Source organism: Cheilinus undulatus, linkage group 1 (assembly GCF_018320785.1).
Source record: "Cheilinus undulatus linkage group 1, ASM1832078v1, whole genome shotgun sequence".
Taxonomy (NCBI): domain Eukaryota; kingdom Metazoa; phylum Chordata; class Actinopteri; order Labriformes; family Labridae; genus Cheilinus; species Cheilinus undulatus.
In genome coordinates, this window is record NC_054865.1 from 52,455,449 (window position 1) to 52,477,718 (window position 22,270).

Below are 22,270 nucleotides of genomic sequence, written 5' to 3' on the forward strand. Positions count from 1 at the left end.
CTGCACATGCGCACAGTGCAATTGAAAAACTCATTCAGCCCTGAAAGGTAACGTCCAACTTTTAATCATACTGCCACCTTCACTGACTTACTCTCTTTAACATAGCCCTTTTGATGTGTTTAGACATGTTCATAGAGTTCAAATGGGCACATGGCTTATTTACCAGACTTTTTTGTCATTTTGAAGGGAAAAAATACACCCAACGCATCACATCCAATGACTTGCAGCACTCTTAAATTACTCCCACTTTGCTGTGGAGGCTCTATTTTCCACAGTGCTTTTAGCAGCAGAGACAGGCACTGGAAAGAGTTTATTGTCACTTAAAGCCACTGAAAACAGAAGCCTTTGAGCCGGCAGAAGCTTTTCACTGCAGCTCCACAATTACAGGTACTCAGGGTTGTCTAGTAGCACCACAGCTCTGAGAGGCTCTCTCTCTCCATTGCATCCCTCTGTCAATGGTGCGTTGAAAGCCATTTGGCTGTTTGTCGCTGCAGGCATTAGCCCCCAAGTAGAGAGCAGAGTCTCTGACGAGGATTCAATTGGCGAGGAAAACAAGTGGCATATGACGGGGGGAGGGGGGAGCAGAGATGGGCTGTTTGGGAATTATCTTCTCAGCCAGAGCGGAGGGAGAGAGAGGCACTTAGAGGTATCTTGTTCATTACAAATGCATGAAGAATATTTTGCATGTGCATGTCTTTCTATTTTGAGCTCGTACACACAAAACTGTAGTGACATCCTTTTCTGCAGGGGAGTGTACGAAGACGGGCTGTTTTCCAACAGATTACATCTGATTCAAACCATCATGTAAACAATTTTTCTATGGCTTTCATCTTAAACTATGCAGTTTATATATATACACACACAGACCAAGTATTTCTAGCCTTTAACCACATTAACACTGACACACTAAACAATCCTCAGATGGTTGGTAGAGTACACACAAACACTGAGACACTAATTGTGTAATCCTGTTTCTAGCAGCCCTTGTAGTCCGGCTATCAAAATCCAGCCTGTCTCACCGCCTCCACTAACCTCGTCAACCTCCCTCAAGAGTGAGAGAGAGAGTGTGTGTGTTCTCGTAGTCAGTTTGTTTTGGCTTAGAGACAGGTCGGCCATCATCACCTTGGCAAACAATTCCAGGAATCCACGATAAATTATTCATTTGCACAAGCTCCCTCTTTCTCCCTCCCTGTCCCTCCTCTCACCCTCTCCCTCCATCCAGGGAACGGACATGACTCCCCTCGATAAAGCACTTTCTTTGTTTCCACCGTTCATTCAACAAGTGAGGAAACGGATACGCAAAGCTAGAGATGCTCGGATACACATTTTAACACTGATTGTTGGCATAAGTATGACTGTCTTCTCTTTCTTCTATTTTTTCTGACTCTCTGCTAGTACAACTAGAGAAGCACAGATTGTTAAAATTAGGGATGATACTGACGTTTAAAACAACAATTTAGTCAATACCAATGCAGTCAGAGATGTTTTTACAAGGGCTGAACAATTCTTGAAAAGTGTTTCATTCTGATGACTTTGACTGGTATTGCAAAATGGATGTGAATTATTGCATTGAAGGGTTTTTGACATTCTTAAAAAATGAAAAGGGTAGGATTTTTTGTAGACTATTAAAAAATGGCATCTGGAAGACTGCATAACATGTAATGCATAACATCTCTATTGCAAAAAAAAGTTTAAAACTGGTATTTTGACACAAATTTAAGGTCAAAGACATATTGCATCTTTTGTGATTTGAAAACTGCAGCAGGTCACATTGCGATTTAATCTAATTTTCTATTAATCGCCTAGCCCTACTATGAAATCTAATCAGAGTTTGTCCTATAGGTCACTTTTCTGACCTGTAAAAAAAAAACATCTATTTTAACTTTGGGGAGAGAGTGTGGGGAAGATGTGCACCAATCAGCACCAGGATCAGGATTCAATTCTGCAACCACTGCATTGAGAACCGTGGCCTCTGTAAATGTGCACCTGCTAGGGCTGCTCGATAATGGAAAAAAACATGATTACTTTAATTGTATTGACATCATGATAATCAATATCATCAACATATACTGATTTATGTATCAGTATAAACCTAGCACCAAATGTAAGGAAGTTTGTGTTTGGTAGATTATTTTTTTGTTGTTACAATGCCATCGTCAAAATTGAAATTGCCCAACCCAATTAAATGCCCAGCACTAGCGCGGCTCTATCAACTGAGCTAAACGGGCACCCTAGACTGTTGTTTTTTTAAATGCAACACAGTTATTTACCTGAAACTAGTTGCTGTTTTTGTGGCAGTTTGGTTAAAGAATACAGACATCACATTTTAATTGGTATCTGAGGCTGATATCAGAAAAACAAAGAAAATCACTATCTTCCTACAGGAGTAAACATGCAATTACAACAGCAATTTACAGGACCTGTTGATACCCAATTCAGTGAATCTTTCTATTTCTGTCTCTTCTGCTTTCAATCTACCAAATAAAGAAGTAATATCAAAGCGTAGGCGAGCGAACAAGAGATAAACAAGGGCCACAACAGAAAGCAGAGGCAGTGAAAAACAAAGCCGCCCACACCACAAAGTCAGCAGGGCATGTTGCTGAGACAGCCTAATGAGCTGCGCTAATTAAAATCACTTATTGACAGCGAGCGAGGGTGATTACCTCCACCCTGCACTCTTTGCCATCATAAGAGACACTGTCAAAACAAATTACCCCCCGGCAACCGCACACATCCCTCTGCTAGCAACAATTCAGATCATCAGCAGCAGGTTAGACAAAGTTGTGTATCTCTCTGTGTGCAAAGACGCAACTGGTATTAACTACTTAAGAGATGCAAGAATTTATTCATGCGCATGTGTTTGAGCCCATTTGCCTGGTTTTCAATCCAGCTTTGGGGTGATAACAACACAAAGTGGGTTTATCACATCTTTTTTTCACGCACATAAATCTTCTACACAAGCAAAGTAATACCCCTGCCTGCATCCAATAATCCAGCAACCCCCTCCCCACACATACACACACCAATAACAGGGACCGCTAAGGGCCGTCTGTTTACCTCTAGCTGATGTCATCACAAACACTCGTTCACCAGGGAGGGAGAGTGAGGGGGGAAGAGAGAGGGGAGGTGGCAGGAATCATGCATTATTCAGAGTGCTCCGTCGACTCCACCGGGCTTATTGATAAACAAAGGAGATGCACAGGAGAGGACCAGTCGATTAACCCATTTACCCCGAAGCCTCTCGCTCCTTTCCTGTCTCCTCCTACCTCCTCCTGCTCATCCTCCCTTTGCTTTGTCCACTGCCACCAGCATCTACCCACAACAACCAGTTCCACCTCCCCCAACCCCGGCATCGCCTCAGCCTCCTTGTCGGTGATAAGTGCTTGACAGAAAACGCTTGAGAACGGTGGGGCGGGGGGGGGGGGGCTCCTTCATAAACAGAAAACACCTAGTTAGCACACACACATTTACACACACCAATACACAGCACGTGCCTGGAGAAACCGTCTAAAGCTGATGAATTGTGCAGTCTGCCGCTGTTCCAACTGGGCCTCCCTCCCACTGATGCCATTAACCTTCTGGATCTGAGGACCATGCAGCCTCCCCCCCCCCCCCCCCCCCCGCCCTCATACATCATATCACACAGCTAATGACACGAGGGCCATCATTCACATCACATCACTAGGGTGGCGGGGCAGACAGAGGAGGGGAAAGCAATAAAAAGACACAAGGAGGTTGAAAAAGGAGAATCAGGGCAGCAAAAGGTGAGACAGAAGCAAGACAGAATCAGAGGAAATGGAAATGTAAGTGTGGCGAGATAAACTAGGGGCATTCTGAGATCACATTAATCTTTTTTCCTCTTATTAAGTGAACTGAATAAAAGATTATGCTTATCCCTGTTGATACTAATGAAAATGTGGGTGTTACACTGTTGACTAAACGACCTCAGGTCAGATCTGTAACTAAAAAGAGCGGTTTTCCAGCACTTCTAACAGGGGGAATCTGACTTTTATAGAGGGCTGATGTTCCTCTTTGAGGACAGTGGTGCCCTATCCCATCATAAGTCAAACTGCCCATTACAGTCAAGCCCAGTGCATGTACATTCCCCATTCAGGGGACAAACCAAAATACTTCAGCTAAAGCCTGGCACATGCTAACAGATTTTAGGATCGATTCGCAAACATCCAAAGCCTGCACTCTCAAAACTTGAACTTGACTTTAGAGTAAATGAGCTACATGTGGTTAGCTGTTAGCTACATACCACATCCACTGTGGTAGAAATTTCAGTTCAGCTCCTCTCCTCATCAGTTGGACTGTCGACACATTTTTAACAGTGGAGCTGCAGCCACAAATCAACAAGCTGGTCCTTCATTTGTGATGTCCATCTAAATTTATGCTTCACCTTTTGGTCATAGTGTATTATGTCTACTGCCATGGCTGTGTTTGTTGTGCTTCCTCTTCCGTCAGCTTGCTCCCTTACCGGCTATCATTCTGTTCCACAGAACAATCCTGATCATGTCTGCTCAGCTGTCCTTAGCGTTCCCCCTACACACACAACAGGTTTTCTGATTTTGAATATCAAATATGTTTAATATTTACAATCACAAGTCTGAAGGGCTCTGACCCTCTCATGAGCAGATCAGAGAGGGAAATATTGCTCATAACACACTGGTCAACACAAGAAAATCTGGCAACATAATCTTTAGATAGCCGAGGCAGGTATATCTGGCACATCTTCACCAAATTCCAAGGTGCATGGACAAGAAAAGTCTTGAAGGAACCAGAAATCTCCAGCAACACTTGCAGTTTAAAGAACAACTTTATCAGAAGGAGAAACATGTCAGCCTAATAAAGTTGTTCTCTAAACTACAAGTATTGCTGGTGATTTCTGTTTCCTTCATAATAATCTTTAGAAACATCAGATGATCAAGACTTTGCTGACTTTGGTCAAAAAGGAGAAATCTGACCCAAAATCAGCACAATTATCTTGTAGTGTGTGCCAAACTTTAGGAAACTGCATCTTGCAGAAATGGCAAAAAAAAAAAAAAAAACTGTTTGATGTTGCTTTTTCATGTTTTCTTCTACAAACATTGGTCTGCAATAAAAAGCTTTTCCATAGGCAGACTAGTTTTGAGTATTTATGTCAAAATGACATCCTACAGTGTTAATATTGGCAGCTGTTTTTACTTTAGCCCTTGTCTTTATATTAAAATATACTTTAGTTTAAGTCCCATTTAAGTCGGTTTTAACCTTCATAGTCTGATTTTAGTCAAAAAAAAAAACTTCAATCAATCAATCTTTGTTTGTACTGTGCCAATTCATAACCAAAGTTATCTCAACACATTTTACAGAGAGGGCAGGTCTAGACGGTCTTCTTTGATATATACTATAAAAACCCTATGGTGACCACCATGAGCTCAGCACTAGCAGTATGTAGCCTTTGTTACAGTGGCGAGGAAAACCTTCCCGGGGAGAAACCTGGAGAAGGTTCACTCATATTTACAGCCATGCTGAGGTAGGACAGGGTTAGAGTATTTAGTGAATAAAAATCCTGACATTTTAGTCTTTGACAACGTTTATTCTCTTTGAAATAATTTAATGAGCCAAATTGTAAAGCTAATAAACATGTTAACCACTCAACCTGTTGCATTATCCATACTTTAGTTGATTTAAAGTACATTGATAGAAATACTAACATAATTTATATGCACAGTTGAGAAATATCATGGTATTTGACTGTCTCGTTTTAGTGTCCTTTCCAAAAACTCAACTTACTTTTCATCTGAGTCACCATTTTTTTCTAGTCTCCGTCTAGTCTTTCTCAATGAAAAAGGGGCATCAACAAACATTTTTGTCATAGTTTAAGTCTACAAAATGAGCACTGACACTCTGGCATACCTTTTCTCTCTGAAAAAAAAAAATTGGAAATATCCCTTTATAAAATAACAGAAATATTAAATCAGCTGTCCTTCGTAATCAACTTGATATTAACTTGTTTCTGAGTCAACAAACTTTAAGTTAAGTTTGTATATTTACTCCCAAACTATTCTTTCTACTAAAGTAAAAAATGTTGATTGAATCCAAGGGATAAAATCTTGTAGTGCGGGTGAGTCCCTCCAAACTGGTGCTGAAATATATGGTTGCCATGCAGAAGAAGAAAGCACTTCTCAATCGAACAAAAATCCTATCACAACAAAGAAAAGTTCTCTTCAAGATTTCAGCTTTCAGTAACTTGCTCAGGGAAACTTCGGTAGTGCACATACTCTTTAGTGTTGGGGCTACACGCTGAATAAATATTACAGTTTGGGGGTGCATCAGACTGCCTCTGAAAATCTGGCCATCACAGACCCATAATTACCCAGAAGCATATCACCAAAACTTGGATTTGAAACACTCATTTTTTCTAGTGCAAAGATAATTTGAACATATCTGCCCCCAGTGGGCCCCATCACCCCCGCCCTTCCTTCATGCCTCCAGTTTACTGAATCAGCTCACTGGGTGGTGCAGAGGAACTACAGATATTTTTTGCCCCATTCATCTGTGGAAGTCTTTCCACTGCAGCGTGATGCCCAATGCTGGGTGGCAGCTGAACTAATGAGCTTTTAGCCCGGCTGGCACTGGGGAGGCAGACGCAGAATAGTGCAGGCATATGTGCGCACACCAACACAAATACACACATTCAGAAGGACAAACCACACAAAAACACATCCTCTCAGACTGTCTGCCAAATACTTTACTTTAATCTTATCAAACCATCCCCATCAGGCAGCGTGCCCTCTGTGTTGTTGAGCCTGTCAGCGTTTTCACTACAGAAAGCCGGTATGTGTTCGCCTCCTAAAGCCATTTAAGGATGAGGGTAGACACTAAGGTCAGGTATGTGTGTGGGTAGGTGTGTTTATACTACTCAATCACAAGAGGGAAAACAGCATAGTTTTGGCTGCAAACACAACATCAGCGATGTGGCTACATACCTGTTTGTGCATCTCAATGTTGAGCCCATAGGACATCTCGTAGTACTGTAAAATAACAAAAGGAAAAATTATTACATAAGAAATCAGAAGAAGACAGACTATTTAATGATGAATTTCAATTTAAACTAATTCAAAAAGTAACTAAAGGCTGGGCATGACCCAACATTTGTGTCTGTTCTTATCTAATGCATGCACTTTCTTAGTTTTGCACAACAGAAAAGACGGTAAAACACGTTGGTTTACTGGTCTGACATCTTTATCAGTGCACCAAAACCATAAAAGACAAGCTGAATACTCTGTGCAGCACAAGGGTGAGCCGTTAAAAAACACACTGACATGAAACAAAGAGGTTGACAACTTCATGTTCTTTGTGTAACCACAGCCGACAGACGACTACTGGCTACTCCTCTCGTTTATTTCCACCACACACTGCCAGTCTTTGTGCTACAAACACTTTCTATGGCTTCAAATCCCCAGCGGAGAGCCAATACTATTATTGAAAGCAACATTATCTGCTGTCGATTGCCAAAAAGCTTGTGAGCCCACCAGCAGATACAAACTAAAGCCGAGTAGTTTGTCTGTCTTGTTTATCAAACACACAGCTAACAGCTTCCATTTATTATAACTACTCCCACCACCTTCTGGTCCCTCACAGGGAAAATAATATTTAACAAACGTACTGCTGCGTTTGGTTAAACTCATTCCTTTCATGTACAAACAAGATAAGCGCACACATACACAAACTTACAGCAGGGTCTGAGTTATATCACTTCTTAGATAAAGATTGTTCTTTTGCTTTCTTGAACACAATGCAGCCTTTCCTGTATTGGAGAGAACCTTTGTGTTGTGTTTTCTTTGCAGAGGCACAGATTTCTTTGTGTGTGTTTGATCATCAGGAAGCTCTGAACTGAATGAAACATGTTTAAATGGCAGTAAAGTAACGGTTTTACATGTAGCCCATTTATTACTCTTTGATAGAAATGAAGTGTCTGACTGTGGTCTCCTTTTGGTTTTATAGTGGAGGTAAAAGTAGCTTCACATATTGAAAAGGCACTAAAAGATTTTACTGATACAGCAGGGCTGTACAGGGCTAAAATATGAGACTCCTAATGGAAGATCATTTAATGATATTAGGGCAGCAAAGAGTATCTTAACCATCTGCTCTGAGTGAATTAATAGCTCTAGAAAATGTTTCAAAATAGAGGGAGGAAGCCAAAATGTGTCAGTTGTCTTATCTGATCCAACCAGAGCCAAAGAAATTCCGTTTACAGTCATACAAGTAAAAAAGGACAGCAAAGTAACTAGCACATTTGAGAAGCAGGAACCAGCACATGATTCGCACTTTATTAGGGCTGTCAAAAGAGTGAAATTTTATTAGCAATTTACTGTAGTTAACTGCACCCTTTCTATAACATTTTTTAAATTCCACTATTTCACACTTTAAAATGTTTTAGTCGTTTTTTATTTTTATACTATCTTCAACAAGGCGTAGACTTCCTGTTTAGATTCAGATCTAGTTTTATTGGCAGATCAAATATTTCAACATGAATTTAACCGAGGTAAAAGGAACCTGTTATGGATTGAAAATGAACTAATAGAACACCAGAAAGGTTCAGATGACTTTGACCAATCCACTGAGCTGTCTGTAAGCTTTTTAAAGTAAAATGAGACATTAAGGAGTAGTGGTGGACTAATTTGCATCACTCTGACTGCAGCGAGAGGCTGAACCAAAGTTTATTGAGAGGGACAATAAAGCATGCGGTAAAAAAATAGTGCACTGATTGTTTACGCTGATTAATTGTGATTAATCTTGACAGCCCTACAAAAAATAATGCAAACACACTGTAAGGCAAATAGACACTTGTCATTTATCAATTAGGGCTGACAAATCAATCAGAGTGGATCTAACAGACATCACATCACCATATTATCTAGTTGTTCTCCAAATTAGGGATAAAGTGTTACAATGTCTTGTCTAAAAAATAAGATGTTACTTGAACAGATTTTATGTGAGATTTTGCAGAAATACAACCCAGGCTGTGAAGATGAATAGCATTATAGCAATTAACTAAGATCCACAATAAATGCATAATTTTTTAAAATCACATGCTTTGTTGTCCATTTCAACAAACTCTGGTTAAGCTACGTCAGCATCTTCCTGCAGCCACAGTGATTAATGTCTCATTTCTCTTAAAAAACCCTCACTGACAGCTCAGTAGACAAGTCAAAAATTATCTGCACCTTGTGTTATCAAACATTTACTTTTTCAACTGTTCCCATGTTTTCTTTTAATCCATGACAAGTTCCTTTTTCTGTGGTTACGTTCATATTTAACTATCTAAACAGGTCTGTATTCAAACAGGGAGTCAACTACTCTTAGTTTAACACTGGAGTAGAAAAATCCAGTACGACTACAACTGTTTGAATGCAAAATAGTGGAATTTTTCAATGTGATAAAAAGGATTTGATTAATCTTGATTAACTAGAGAAATTCTGAGATTAATCACACTTACAGATTTTAATTGTTTGAAAGCCCTGAATAAAGCATATTACATAGTGAAAAAACTTTCTATATACTGTGCTATTTGACTTTATGCTAACACCTGGCTCTAAGTAGTAGTGCCTGTTATCTTTATTGTTGGAGGAATAACCCACTGTGGAGTCCCCGGGTGTGTCAAAGTGTCTGAATGACCCCCCGGTTCACCCTGGGGGAGTTAAGTCAAAAACATGCAGGAAACCCTCTGATTCATACACAGAGCCGGCAGACCAGTCATTAACCCCCAGTGGGTCATGTTGGGTGTGTTGGGGAGGGGTGGTGGGGGTCATAAAGAAGACCCCAGAGCCATAGAAGGGGGGTCGTCACACCCCACAATCAATGGTTGGACATTTGACCCCTGCTTGAGTTTCAACCCCCCTTCATACACCCCCAGCCTGCACCTTCTTGTCCAATGAAAACACAGCGGTGACTCAACAATACCATGCAGGGAGAAATGCTAACATGGCCTTTGCAAAACACCACCTGTGACTGTTCACCTGAGGCTAAAGGGAGGATACGGCTTTAAATCAGATTCACAGCTTCACAATGACTGCTCTTACCATGACGTAGTGACGCTGCATCTCTGTCTTCTCATTGGCCAGTTTGTCATACTCCACTTTTAGACTTTAGGAAGAGAAGAACGGTTTTTATGATCAGTTAAATGCAGTTTACATGCTTAAATAGTGCATTTTACATCTGAGTAGAACAGATGTATTAATAGGTGTAACATCAAAGAGGATGTGCTGCATTACGCTATTAAATTTTGCCAAACAGAGGCAGCTTCCTCTTCCTATTATTTCCAGGAAGTTCATGCTGTTTACAGAAGGCTGATCATTACCTGTGGTACTGCGCCTGCAGGAACTGGAACTCATCTTTGATCCTGTCACAGGACTCTGCCACAGTGAACTTGAAGCCAGGCTGCCCTGGCTGGTGAGGTGCCTGAAAAGGGCAAGGTTAAAGATACCACAGGTGTAAGTGACGCCATCACAGAGCAGATACTAGCCTCATATCGCTAGCAGCCTCCTTTTTCTAGGTAAACTGTGTATGTGTGCTCGAGTTTTTCTCTCAGTGGTTTGTCCTCACATTTCCCTTGAACCCTGGCATGCTAAGCAAAAAGCTGATAGCATATGCAATGACAAGAGGTAGGTTACCTTGTGCAGCGTAGTGTTACATGATAGAAAAGTTTAGCATTTTAAGCACATTAACATGCTTTCTGTTAAAATGCAGTTAGAAGAAACTACATATAATGAGGTGATGATCTGAGGTTTTGATCTTTTTGCAAATTAACAAGATCTACCAGTTTCTTCCTGCCAAAGTGAAGCTCTGAGCCGCACCACTACACACCATAAATAGTAGGTGTGGATCAGCAGCTCCTCTATGAAGAGCTAATTAGGCTACTTTGAAGGGCGGTGTATTTGCATCAATTTACAAATAGTGACATAGGCAGCTACTTACCGGATGCCGGCCTTGTGGATACATGTCGCGTCCTTTACACAAGGGAATTCGGTTTGTTTTCTCTATTTCCGTAATCCCAGTGAAGGTGCGGTAGATCACCGCCGCCCCCTCCCCTCTACACGCAGGATGGCGGCGGACAAAGCCCTTCTCTCGGCTGTGAGGAGCACACTCAGACCCCGACCACTGGATCTATCACCCCCTCAGCCTTTCCTTTGAACCTAAACAAACAGAAACCGGCAGAGCTCAGGAGATGAATCACTTTTGCAGCGAAAAACTGAGGCAGCTTGGCTGCAAATCAACATGAATTTAAATTCGTTATGTTTTTAAACGGATTTATCTATTTACTAGTACTTGATAGAAATGAGAATGAAGTAGTTTTATCCTCGTTGTGGCTTTTTTTCTGTGCAATAGTCCAGATATTCTGTCAAAATTTCATTCAGTCGACTCGATTTGCATTATAAAGAAGGAAAACACAAAAGTGCCAGCAAAACATGTTTGATCCGTGGTATCAAATAAATCCCAAAGTTGATACTTTGAATCACACGCCCTCAACGACATGAAGCTTTGTTTTTCTCGTAAATCTAATGAGTTGTCTTCCACAAAGGGAACAAGAACACACAGAGCGGCTTGTTTTGGTGGTCCGGGAAGATCAGAAAACAAGGAGCTGCTGCTTTCAAAGTCGGCTGCCATAAAGCCACACCAACACCACCACCCGTCTTGTTAGCGGCTCTCTTCATGTCGCCCTTTTTACCTTTGTCTGGACTGATTCCTGCTCTCTCTCCTTCTCTCTCTCTCTCCTCTGCACAGGTAAAAATTGTATCCAGAAAAAGCACGTAATATCCTCTGGTTGTATCCGTCACCATAAGATGATATGGGCGGAAAATGTCCGTCGTTGTTCCTATTTTTCTCCACTTCTTCTTTGCCCCTTGAGAGTCCTTAAAAACCCGGCGATCCCGAGGCGGAGAGCGTCGCTCCGTCCGGTCGGACGTTGGAAACCCCTCAATTGGAGTTGTTGGCGGTATACAACTTCAAAGAAAGCCTCTAATAGATCCAGTGGTGTTACACGAATCTTCAAGTAAGTCCAGAGAATATTTTTTGGCGAATAACCGGGTTAAATTTTCTTGAAAATGTCGGCCGTTGTGAAATACACCACTAGCTTGCTGTCGGGTATACCCAGTTCCTCCGCCGCGCGCTGTACCACACACAGACTGTGCACTGACACGAGGACCCGACTGCCGAGAGAGGGCCCTGCACGGACCAATAGGATTCTCAGAAGGAGTTTAACAGCGTTGGCCTATCACAGCGCGGCATCCCCACGTGGGGGTACCAAGAAAAAAGAAGCTCTCATTGGGCAGGGAAATGTGACCTCACATGTTCGCCATTTTGGATTCGAAGTGACATTCAGTGCGTTCAACAGCTTGTTCAAAACAAAGGCAATAATTTATATATCCGCGAATTACAGCCGGTGCTTCTGTGTTTCAGATTATGGGAATAAACCTGCGAGTATTATAATGAAAAAATACGGAAGTTCAAGCCTTCTTTGGGGGATGAAAATCCTAAACAAAGACAGAAGTTGTCATTTAAACTAAGCATTTGGTTTTAAATGTGTTGTGCGTTCAATACATGAACAGCTTTAAGCTGACTCAGAACAAAGGACTCCAGTTTAAAACAGGAAGATCACACTTTCTGCTCTCAATTCATGAGGAGGTAGAGAAGCCAAGAAAAAGAAATCAGTTCTGTTACTATGCCAAGAATAATAGGAGGTCGTAGAAATTCATTCAAGACCCGAAGTGTGCAGAAGATGTGAATACCGCTTAATCTACAGCAGAGTGTCCTTTGAGTGACTTGAATTGATCGACCTATTTCTAACGAGACCTCAAGCATCTACAAGCTTTCCTATCAGCAGCACTAGGTGGGCTACAACACGTCTGCGCGTGAGGATATCAGCCTATCAGGTGTTGCTCACTATACTCGCCCCCACGTGGGTCCTCTCTTCCTCCTCTTCGGCGCCTTTCATCCAATCGTGTCGCGGCTGTCTCCCTGTGCGGCTCGTGATTGGCCGAGAGCTGGGGAAGATGTCAGTCAGGAGCCACGGTTGTCAATTAAACCCACGTTGGGTCCGGCGCTGACAAATGCCTGTGCTACTCTCCCTCCTGCCTGCAAATAGTGCCTGGAATGGCTGCTTAATTAGCTTCGAATGGCTTTTCCTTTCAGCTCAAACAATCTGTCACTACCATGTGGTAAAAAGAGCCTTGCATAAAACAAAAGCAGGAGAAAAAAAGCCAGTAGGGGCTAAATATCAGTTTGATTCCCCCCTCTTCAACCACCCCCCTCCATGACAACATTTGCCGCAAAACAAAGCTTTTACCTCGCTCAAACATTGGCTGCTTACACTCATCTGCTTTGCCCTAATTCCTTGAAAATCGTATTTATTAATCACAGTGTCCATTGAAGTAGCTTCACGTTTACTTTCAGGAAAATTGTCCGGTATAAAAAAAGCAGACATAGCTTTGTCCAATTACACCACATTATAAATTGAATAGGCTAATTAGGATGCTGTAAATTTCCCAAGACCTTATCATCTATCTCAAAATAAGCAAAAGCAGTATCATCATTTTCTCTTACATTAAGAAATATCAAATACTTCAGAGTGACACTTCACAGTGACTTCCAGCTGAAACTTTCTCAAATTTATGTAAATATTTATTTATATTTTAACACAAGGTTCATTTAACTACATATTCATTAAGTGCAGACTGAGTAACTCAGACTTCTGTGAACCCCAGACCCCAGCTAAACAATATTCCTCTTTCTTGTAGCGAAATAAAAGGGCCAAAAGGTTCAAAAAGTACAGTCCGACCAAATTTTGTTCATAACTGAAGCTAGCATGCTGCGAGCTTTAGCGGTTGCCAAGCAACAAATGTATCCCTCCTGCAGATGCTCTGACATGAGCTGGGATAATAACTCATGCACTGAGGGCATGTCAGAGAGATACACACTCACTAGGAGACTTTAAAGGGTTTTCTCAACACAAAACTTCCTAAATGATGAATGATCCTAGCAGTCTGAGTTTTAATTATAGTAGTTGGAGTTAAAATAGGCGGCAAACAATGACAGAAACTCAGAATTCTCCAGAAAACACAAGCTTTGTGTTGTCACTGGCTCTGACAGACATAACTGTGGCAGACAAAATAGTCCACACATCTACTTTGAGGTTAGAGACTGAACCGTCTACATCCATGTTGTGAGAGAAATCGGCTTTACACTTTCCATTGTGTTTTGGTGTTGGTTGTGATTTCTGTCTGAATCCTTTACTTCATCATTGCTTAAATGAGAGTTATTCATTTGGACATCTAAGAACTATCAGACATCTAGAAGTAACTTTATAAAGGTAAAGACTAGTCGGAAATATTTGTCAATCCTTACATGTGAGGCTGCCCATAAGAGGGGAGAGCTTTCCTGTGCCAAGCCAAACTGAGGTCAGCAAACTCATGATCCAATGTAAAGTTAGGCTGTGATAATGTTTTATCTGACCACTCTTATCAAAGCAACAAAGAAATGGATTTTATGTAGGCCTATCTACGCTGTAGAACAATATAGCCTCTTTAAAATGTAAGCTCCTTTTCTTAAAAAAGAACTAGCTTTTTATTGGTAATATTAACAATGTGGATGGGCAAACTGAACTAAACGATTATCAAAGTTATATCACTTCTCAGCTCAGCCATAATGAGCAGAGAAAATAAAGTAGATGAAACTGAGACGAATTTTGTTGGAAAATAATCAAGTGGTTGTGAAAAAGTTGCAAAATGGGCATATAGTGGCAAAAAAATGGCAAATGGGCAAAAAGAGAAAAAAAGGGAGGAAAAAGTTGCAAAAAGTAGCAAAAAATGGCAAAAAGCAGGGCAAGCTTATGGAAGTAAAAGTTGTAAAAAAGGTCCAAAAGATAGGTCGAAAGGGACTAAAAGTGGTAAAAATTGGCAAAAAATGGGCAGACATGGGCATAAAGTGGAAAATTTGGGCAGAGGTGGGCAAAAAAAAAAAAAAAAATATATATATATACAAAAATTGTCAGAAAGTGGCAGAAATAGGCAAAAAGATGCAAAATTGGTTGAAAATGGCACAAAGGCCAAAGGGGGTAGAAAGAGACTAATATGGAGAAAATGGTTTAAAAGTGGCAAAAAAGTTGCAAAAATTGGTTAATGGTGGAAAAAAACTGCAGAAGTTGAGTAAACATGGCAAAAAAGTGCAAACAGTGAAAAAGGAGTGGCAGAAATGGGCCACCAATGGCAAAAAAGTGGCAGAGTTGGGTAAAAAATTATTGAAATTGGTAAAAATGTTCAAAAATTGGCAAAATGGGTCAAAACTAGGAAAAAATAGTTAAAAACTAGCAAGAAAATGGCAAAAGGAAGTTGCATAAAGGGGCCAGAAGAGGCAAAAAATAGAGAAAATGGGCAAAATTGCAAAAAGTAATGGCAAAATGGGCTAAAAGAAGCAAAATTTAGCCAAAAGCTGCAAAAACAAGTTAAATGTGAAGTGCAAAATGGGTTAAAAGTGGCAAAAACTGGCAAAAATTGATCCAATTTGGTAAAACAGTTCCAAAAGAAGTGGCAAAAATGGGTTAAAGTGGTCAAAATAGACGAAAAACAGCAAAAAACAACAATGGGTGGAAAAAGTGTTCAATGGGACAACAGAGTTTGAAAAGTGTCAAAAAGAAGTGGCAACAATGTGAGGTAAAAGTGGTAAACTGGGTAAAAAAATGAGCATGAATAAACAATTCAAACTTCAAAACTCAATAATAGTGTGACACACTTTTCAGCTCCAAAATGAGGTAACTGTTACAAATGCTACTGATCCAGCACACATGCTCTGACATCATCAATAAATCAAATGTTGGAGGGCCCATTCTCTGGGTTTTTCAGGGGCCGGTCAGTTCTGTGGCAGGCCTGCTTACATGTGAAGCGAGAGTTTCTAGTAAGTCTTGGTTTAACGTGATAACAAGAATGCAGTGGCAGCACGCATGGGATAACACAGACATACATATTTAACTGATGAAGCTTCTGAATGTCACAGGTTTTTCAAAAAGTGTTTAGTTATACAACCATGTTTTTTATTAAAGTAACAGAATCTATTAAATGTAGATATTCTCTAATCCTTTCATATGAATAGGTTTTTTAGTATTTAAAGTGTACTATTGCATTACAGTAGGGAGCATGTCCTCTCATCACTTTTATATAAAAGAAAAAAACTGAATTAATTCCTGTTTGCTTTGACATTTGACCCCAGTTGTGGGGACTGCATGCATGAAAGCTGTTAAGAGAAATCAAACCAGTACAGAAAAGCTTTATTGGTTCAGGGTTCAGGTTCCACCTAATGCTTCGCTATATAAAATCCTCTCCTCATGAAATCAAGAAGCTCTTAGAAATTATTGTAAATGAACAAGTACCTCCTTCCCACTGATAAGAGGCTGAAGGCTTCTCAAGAATCTTGTTAACTTAGAGAATTCAATTCAACTCAAATCTTTCATAAGAAGGAGACAAAAGGAATGTAAACTCAGTCCTTGGTATACAGGATTGTAAAGATGGCAGATTTGTAAACATTACAATACTATCATTAGAAAAATCAAAGTGTATGTCAATACCTGTTCTATAACTACAGCAACAAAAAAAGAAGTCCGAGGCACCCAGTACTGGATCATTTCCTGTATTGAATTGCCAAAATCAATAAATAAAGGGAAACTCCTTCACTCTGTCTGAATTAGACAGATTAGATAGTTTTCTCTCTATTGCTTCCAGCAGATTTTGGATAAAAACAGAAGTGAGGATCTTTAGTGTATCTTTAAGTCTTTTGTATTTCAACAGCGTCAGTCATTAAAATAAAGACTGTATAGTTTGAAACACTGTGCTAAAAATAAGATACTTGTAAAGCCAAAGTGTGTATAAATACAAGGATGGGGAGAAATTACTCAGGTAGAAGTCTTATGAGATGTTAGCTACATGTAACGTTTCTAAATTTCAAGTAATCGAGTAAATTTAGAGAAAATATTTGCAGTATGAACAAAACTTGTGAATTTGCGATTGTTACTAGGTGGAGCCTCAAACAAAAATTGACATCAGCATACCATCCACAAACCAATATGATTGAAAGAATAAATAGGACATTACAAACAATGATTGCCTCATTTGTTGGAGAGAACCACAAGGGTTGGGACAAGTACCTACCTGAATTCCGCTTTGCTCTCAACTCAGCATTCCATGAATCCACTGGAGTCATCCCTGCTGAGCTGAACCTGGGGCAGACACTTAGGGGACCTGCAGATGTGCTGCTGCAACCAAGGTACCCCACTCCAGATACCTCAAGCTACAAAACCATCACAAAGCTTCAAGGCCTTGCTGAATTTGCTCAGTCTATTCTCGTAAAAAGCAGAGATAGACAAAAGAGAAATTATGACAAGAATCACCGAGATCAGTCTTTCAAGACAAGGTCAGAGTTTGGCTCTGCTCACATCCATTGTCAAAGCCAAAAAAGCATTGGTCCCTACCGTGTTGTGGCTCAGGTAGGGCACCCATACCTGCACGCTCCCCTGTGTGATGAACACACCCCAAGAAACCTGAAGAAATATGGCGCGACCTTACCAGGGAGTGCACATGCTGGAAGTGAGTCCAACGTCTTTCTCCTTGGCCAGCCCTTGGTAGCTTGTATAATTAAGTCGGTTAAACCTGCACATTTTCTCCCATCTATACTCTGGATTATTCTGGATTCCTTCGACCTGGTTTCTCTTTCCTGTCCCTTTCGCCTGGAAGGATACCACATCTCCTCATGGCGGTGTTTCCATGGACAAACAAGGGGGAGAGGTAACACCGGTTAGCTGGCTTTGATAGGAAGTGAAACAGGAGGTCCCACTCTGAGAAAAACACTGCTGCAGAAAGGGACTGTACTGACTTCTAAATAGGGGATCACAGATAGTGACTCTAGGGTTTTTGGGGATTGTTTGGGTTTGGTGTAGGGTTGAACTGTGGGTTTTTCATCGAACTGTTGAATACACTGTGGGGATCACTGAAACTGCTTTTGTGTTGCATGGTTTTTTATGCTTGCTTCTTTGTAGTTGTTGTGCTGGGTTTGGGTAACAGTGAGGTTTGTGTATGTACCACAAGCCCATTGTGGTGGAGCATTCGGGTGACAGAAACAATTATTTTGTCAGAGTTCACTCTGGCTGGCACCCCAACGTCATCCGCTACAAGTCACATACTCCCACATGGCTAACTACATCCGTAATGAGCATGTACATAAAGCCTGGCTCAAGTTTTTGGGTTGTTCATGACTGCACCGTGTCAGACCATGTAACTGAAATCTTGACTTGTCTTGTCCTGGACACACTACAATTCTGTTCCTGACCACTCGTAGGCTGACGTCACTACTGTATCTGCAACTGTGTGTGAGGTCTAAGGTCAAAGAGACTGATAATAAAAAAAGTGCTCTATCTCAATCCTTCCCAAAGTCTGGGTCAAAATCAATGCTTAAGCTTTCAGACACATTTTTAGGTCGCCAAATTTGTTTTCAGAACATCTTTGCTGCAGTATTTAATGTCAGATATAGTATATGTCTAAGGTGCATATTACAGCCACATGGAATGCTCTACCATACAGCACACGTCTCCTCTACATAATAAAACACACAAAAAAAGGCTCTACCAGCAGCTGGATGACAAAAGAGCTAAAATTACCATCATTGATGCTTGGCTAATATGGCTTGAGTATGCAAGAAAGCCTACCCTATGTGAAGGGGGTGAAGTCGCCTCTTCCACGTAGAATAGAAAGCACAGCAGGCAAGGACCAGATTGAGTCTGGAATTAATGCTGTTTAAGCTAGCACCAGCCATCAGCTAAGCTGACTAGCAAAGAAGGCAGACTTGGTTAGCAATAACATCATTCTTTGATACCACTTATCCTGCTGGGTGCTAGAGCCTATCCTAGCTGTCATCGGACTGGTCAGCAGTCAATCACAGGGCTAACATTTAGAGACCAACAACCAGGCACACTTACATCTATGGACAATTCAGAGTCACCAATGAACCGAATGAGCATGTCTTTGGTGGTGGAAGGAAGCCGGAGCACCTGGAGAGAACCCATGCATGCGCACGGTGAACCTGCAAACTCTGCACAAAAAGGCCCAGACCAGGAAGGGAACCAGGGAACCTTCCTGCTGTGAGGCAACAGCCCTAACCCCTGCGCCGCCGTGCAGCCCATTAGCAATAACACACAGGAAGCAAATTTGGTCATGATGGCTTTTAGTTTGTAAAACGTGGGTTGCCAGAAAAAAAGTCTGGGAAACACCACTCTATGCAAACTAGATCAGGGATTCCCAAAATTTCAGCCTATAACCCCTAAATAACAGCGTCACAGACCAGGAACCCCCAAATTCCCTGGAAGTGGTTAAGGGTTAGGAAGTCCCACAAAGCATCATGTACAAATTAACATTTGAGGGAGTTTTTGTACACATGACTTCAATTTTGGCACAAATCTCACTTAAAACTATAGATTTATGTGAAATTGAACTGATTTTAAGAAAGAAAGCATCCTGGGACCCACTTGAGAGCCTCACAACCCCTCTGGGGGTTCCGACCCCTACTTTAGGAACCACTGACCTAGACAGCCATACAAGAAAAAAACTCTTGGCCAGAATCTGGCTGAATTCATGTCGTCTGAGCTGGCCTTAAGGATCCATTTTCAGAGTGAACTTTGTATTACTAGTTCACATCCTGAAAACAGCGTTTTTTTATAGTTACCACTCTGGATTTATTTATTTATTTTTCTGTTTTCAGGCACCCAAACCCTGTTGTGTAAATCAATAGCCAAAATGCAATAAAAGATTGCTTTTGGAAGGAATTGCTGCCATGTAAACATGGCCTGAGAGGAAAGCTTAAATAACCAAGGCCTAGCCTGCCCAGGTGCAAAACATCAAATTACTAGGCCCTGCCCCTTTCCACCTGAGGGCAACCTGAATGAGAAGTAAGGTAAGAAAGGAGGAGGGGTACTCCCACCATCAGGAGTTGTCAGAGATCAGTGTGATCATATAGTTTCCTGTAGCACTCTCTTCTTATTCAACTTCTTGAAGCACAAAACCAAGATTACAAAAGTATAGTGGGACACTTTCAGACCCATCAGGATGAATTATACTAAAAACACACTGTAAATACAGGTTTTGGATCAGATCTAAGAGACGTGCAAAATGGATCTATTTTTCAGTAAAAGGCAGAGTTGTTATAAAATGTACATCCTTTTTCAAACTGTCCCAAACCAACTGCTAACATATCAGCCCCATCATCTATTCATCAGATGTGTGTATTTATGCAGAGTTGTTGGTTATTGTGTTGATATTTGTTGGTCTGCTCTCACCGAGGATCCTGGGATCTGTGTGGGTCCAGTGGTGTAAGGATATGGGTTATCTGGGAACGGGCAAACACAGCGGTGTCTCCACAGGCCCCCAGACTCTGATTCAGGAACCACATCCAAACAGACATTATCATACAGCTTCATCTCACACTAAGGACACGTCTCTCCCTCTCACACAGGTCCAGTTTTCATTGCACTCAATAGACAGTGGCCCTGATTAGGCAGCAACAAAGGAGTGGGCTTCGCCTCTGAGATGGGGTGGGGGTGGGGGGGGGGTTCCACCCTTGTAGACCTCTGCTCTGTTTATTTGCACTGGAAACCCAGACGCTGTGAAACTCCCACTCTGAGGCGCTATACAAATATAGGGGCTATTTGCAGAGGTGGTTTTAATTCTTTACAGAGCAATGATTGGCTCCTTTCACTCCCATCCTTCAAGAGCCTGACCAATGGATTCCCAGCTCAAACCAGCCCCAATATAAACAACACTGATGTATATTTTTAATGGCTTTAGTGGCCACTGAAGACTCAAATCCCATTTCTTCTGCGTATGGTATCACTTTCTCTGCTTAAACAAATCCTCAAACCACAGCTTCTTTTGCAAACTGGTGCTGGTTCCTGCCTCTGCTGCTCATGAGGATCCTGATACTTCCTGAGAGGAGAGTCCATGTTCATGCTCCTGTGGTGTGAAAACAAGGAGGAGCGATGCAATAAAGCAGCTCTGGTGATGTTTAGTATTGTATGAGACGTTTATACATTAAAAGGACATTTCTGTGTTTTTGAAGTTGGGCTGCATTAGGTACTTGACAATGGTAATAACATTAGCCTACAGGGATTTCCGCATTCATTGCCCCTTTGAGAAGAGGAGAGAGCACACTGGGGACACCAGCAAGGAAATTACGGAAAGGAAATTAAAAATCAGTGTGTGACACACAGTACACAATACTCTTAGACTACTACTGACTTAGACTGTCTTTTGCACAAACTTGTTCCCCCAAGTCTTGAGGAACAAAAAGTAAAAAAATAATCATTCTGTGACAAAAAGTCTTCAAAATAATCTCCGGCGCGCCTTAGTCGAGTGGTTAAGGCGCGTGCCATGTACGCAGGTGACCCGGGTTCGATTCCGGCCCGCGGCACTATTTCCTGCATGTCTCTCCCCGCTCTCTTCCCTGTTTCCGACTCTATCCGCTTTCCTATCTTATAAAGGCAAAAAGGCCAAAAATAAATCTTTAAAAAGAAAAAAGAAAATATTCACGGCCAGTACAAAAAAGTCCTTGCGCTTTTTTGTACTGGCCGTTGTCGCCATTATTCAAAGCAGCTCCTGTCTGCAGTGACACGGAGGGCCACATCACAGGCTCTCTGTCTCTTTATTCTGAGCTATTAAGGCCGTCTTCTGCATGAGCTTAGTGCAAAGACATGCACGGTTTGACAAAGCATGATGAAAGGATAGGACAGCCTACCATTGGTTGCCACAGGCCGTCATAATTCATTGTGGGATACAAAATGAAGGATAACATAAACCATTAGCAGCAGAAATGATAGAAAAATTGCTAAAAAAAAATGAATAAAAGGACTTTCAATGTTGGAGTTACTTAGCATCAAGGGGTACATCAGCATGGATGGCGTCATTAGAACGGCAAAACTGAGGGCTTTCAAAAGGAAAAATGTGTAAGTGGCTACGATTTATAGTTCAAAACTTATTTAGCATTTTGTATCCTATCTCTTCTTGTTGTATACAACAATGTCGGTCTCAGAAGGTTAAAGCAATGCTAGCTCAACTATAAGCTGTATCAAATAATTCAAAAGCATTTCATTTTTCCCAGAGAGCGAGCAAGAAGGGCTCTGAGTAATCAATCCAGTATTTAAATGACTTGGACTGAAGCGAAAAAAATGCAATGAAACTTACATGTTCTGAAAAAAATA

At 41.2% G+C, this 22,270-nt stretch overlaps 1 protein-coding gene across 5 annotated transcripts in view; it reads right to left on the minus strand.

Moving 5' to 3' along the window:
• Positions 1 to 12,159, minus strand: part of LOC121507822 (transducin-like enhancer protein 3-B) — a 50,261-nt gene extending 38,102 nt beyond the window's left edge. For all 5 annotated transcript variants that reach the window (XM_041784196.1, XM_041784180.1, XM_041784171.1 and 2 more), the window contains exons 1-5: positions 11,714 to 12,159; positions 10,963 to 11,180; positions 10,346 to 10,446; positions 10,068 to 10,131; positions 6,972 to 7,016 (exon numbers count right to left, since the gene is read on the minus strand). In XM_041784196.1, the coding sequence (XP_041640130.1) occupies positions 6,972 to 7,016; positions 10,068 to 10,131; positions 10,346 to 10,446; positions 10,963 to 10,986 (234 nt within the window). In that variant the 5' untranslated portion in view covers positions 10,987 to 11,180; positions 11,714 to 12,159. The remainder of the gene's footprint in view (positions 1 to 6,971; positions 7,017 to 10,067; positions 10,132 to 10,345; positions 10,447 to 10,962; positions 11,181 to 11,713) is intronic.
• Positions 12,160 to 22,270: the final 10,111 nt, after the last annotated feature.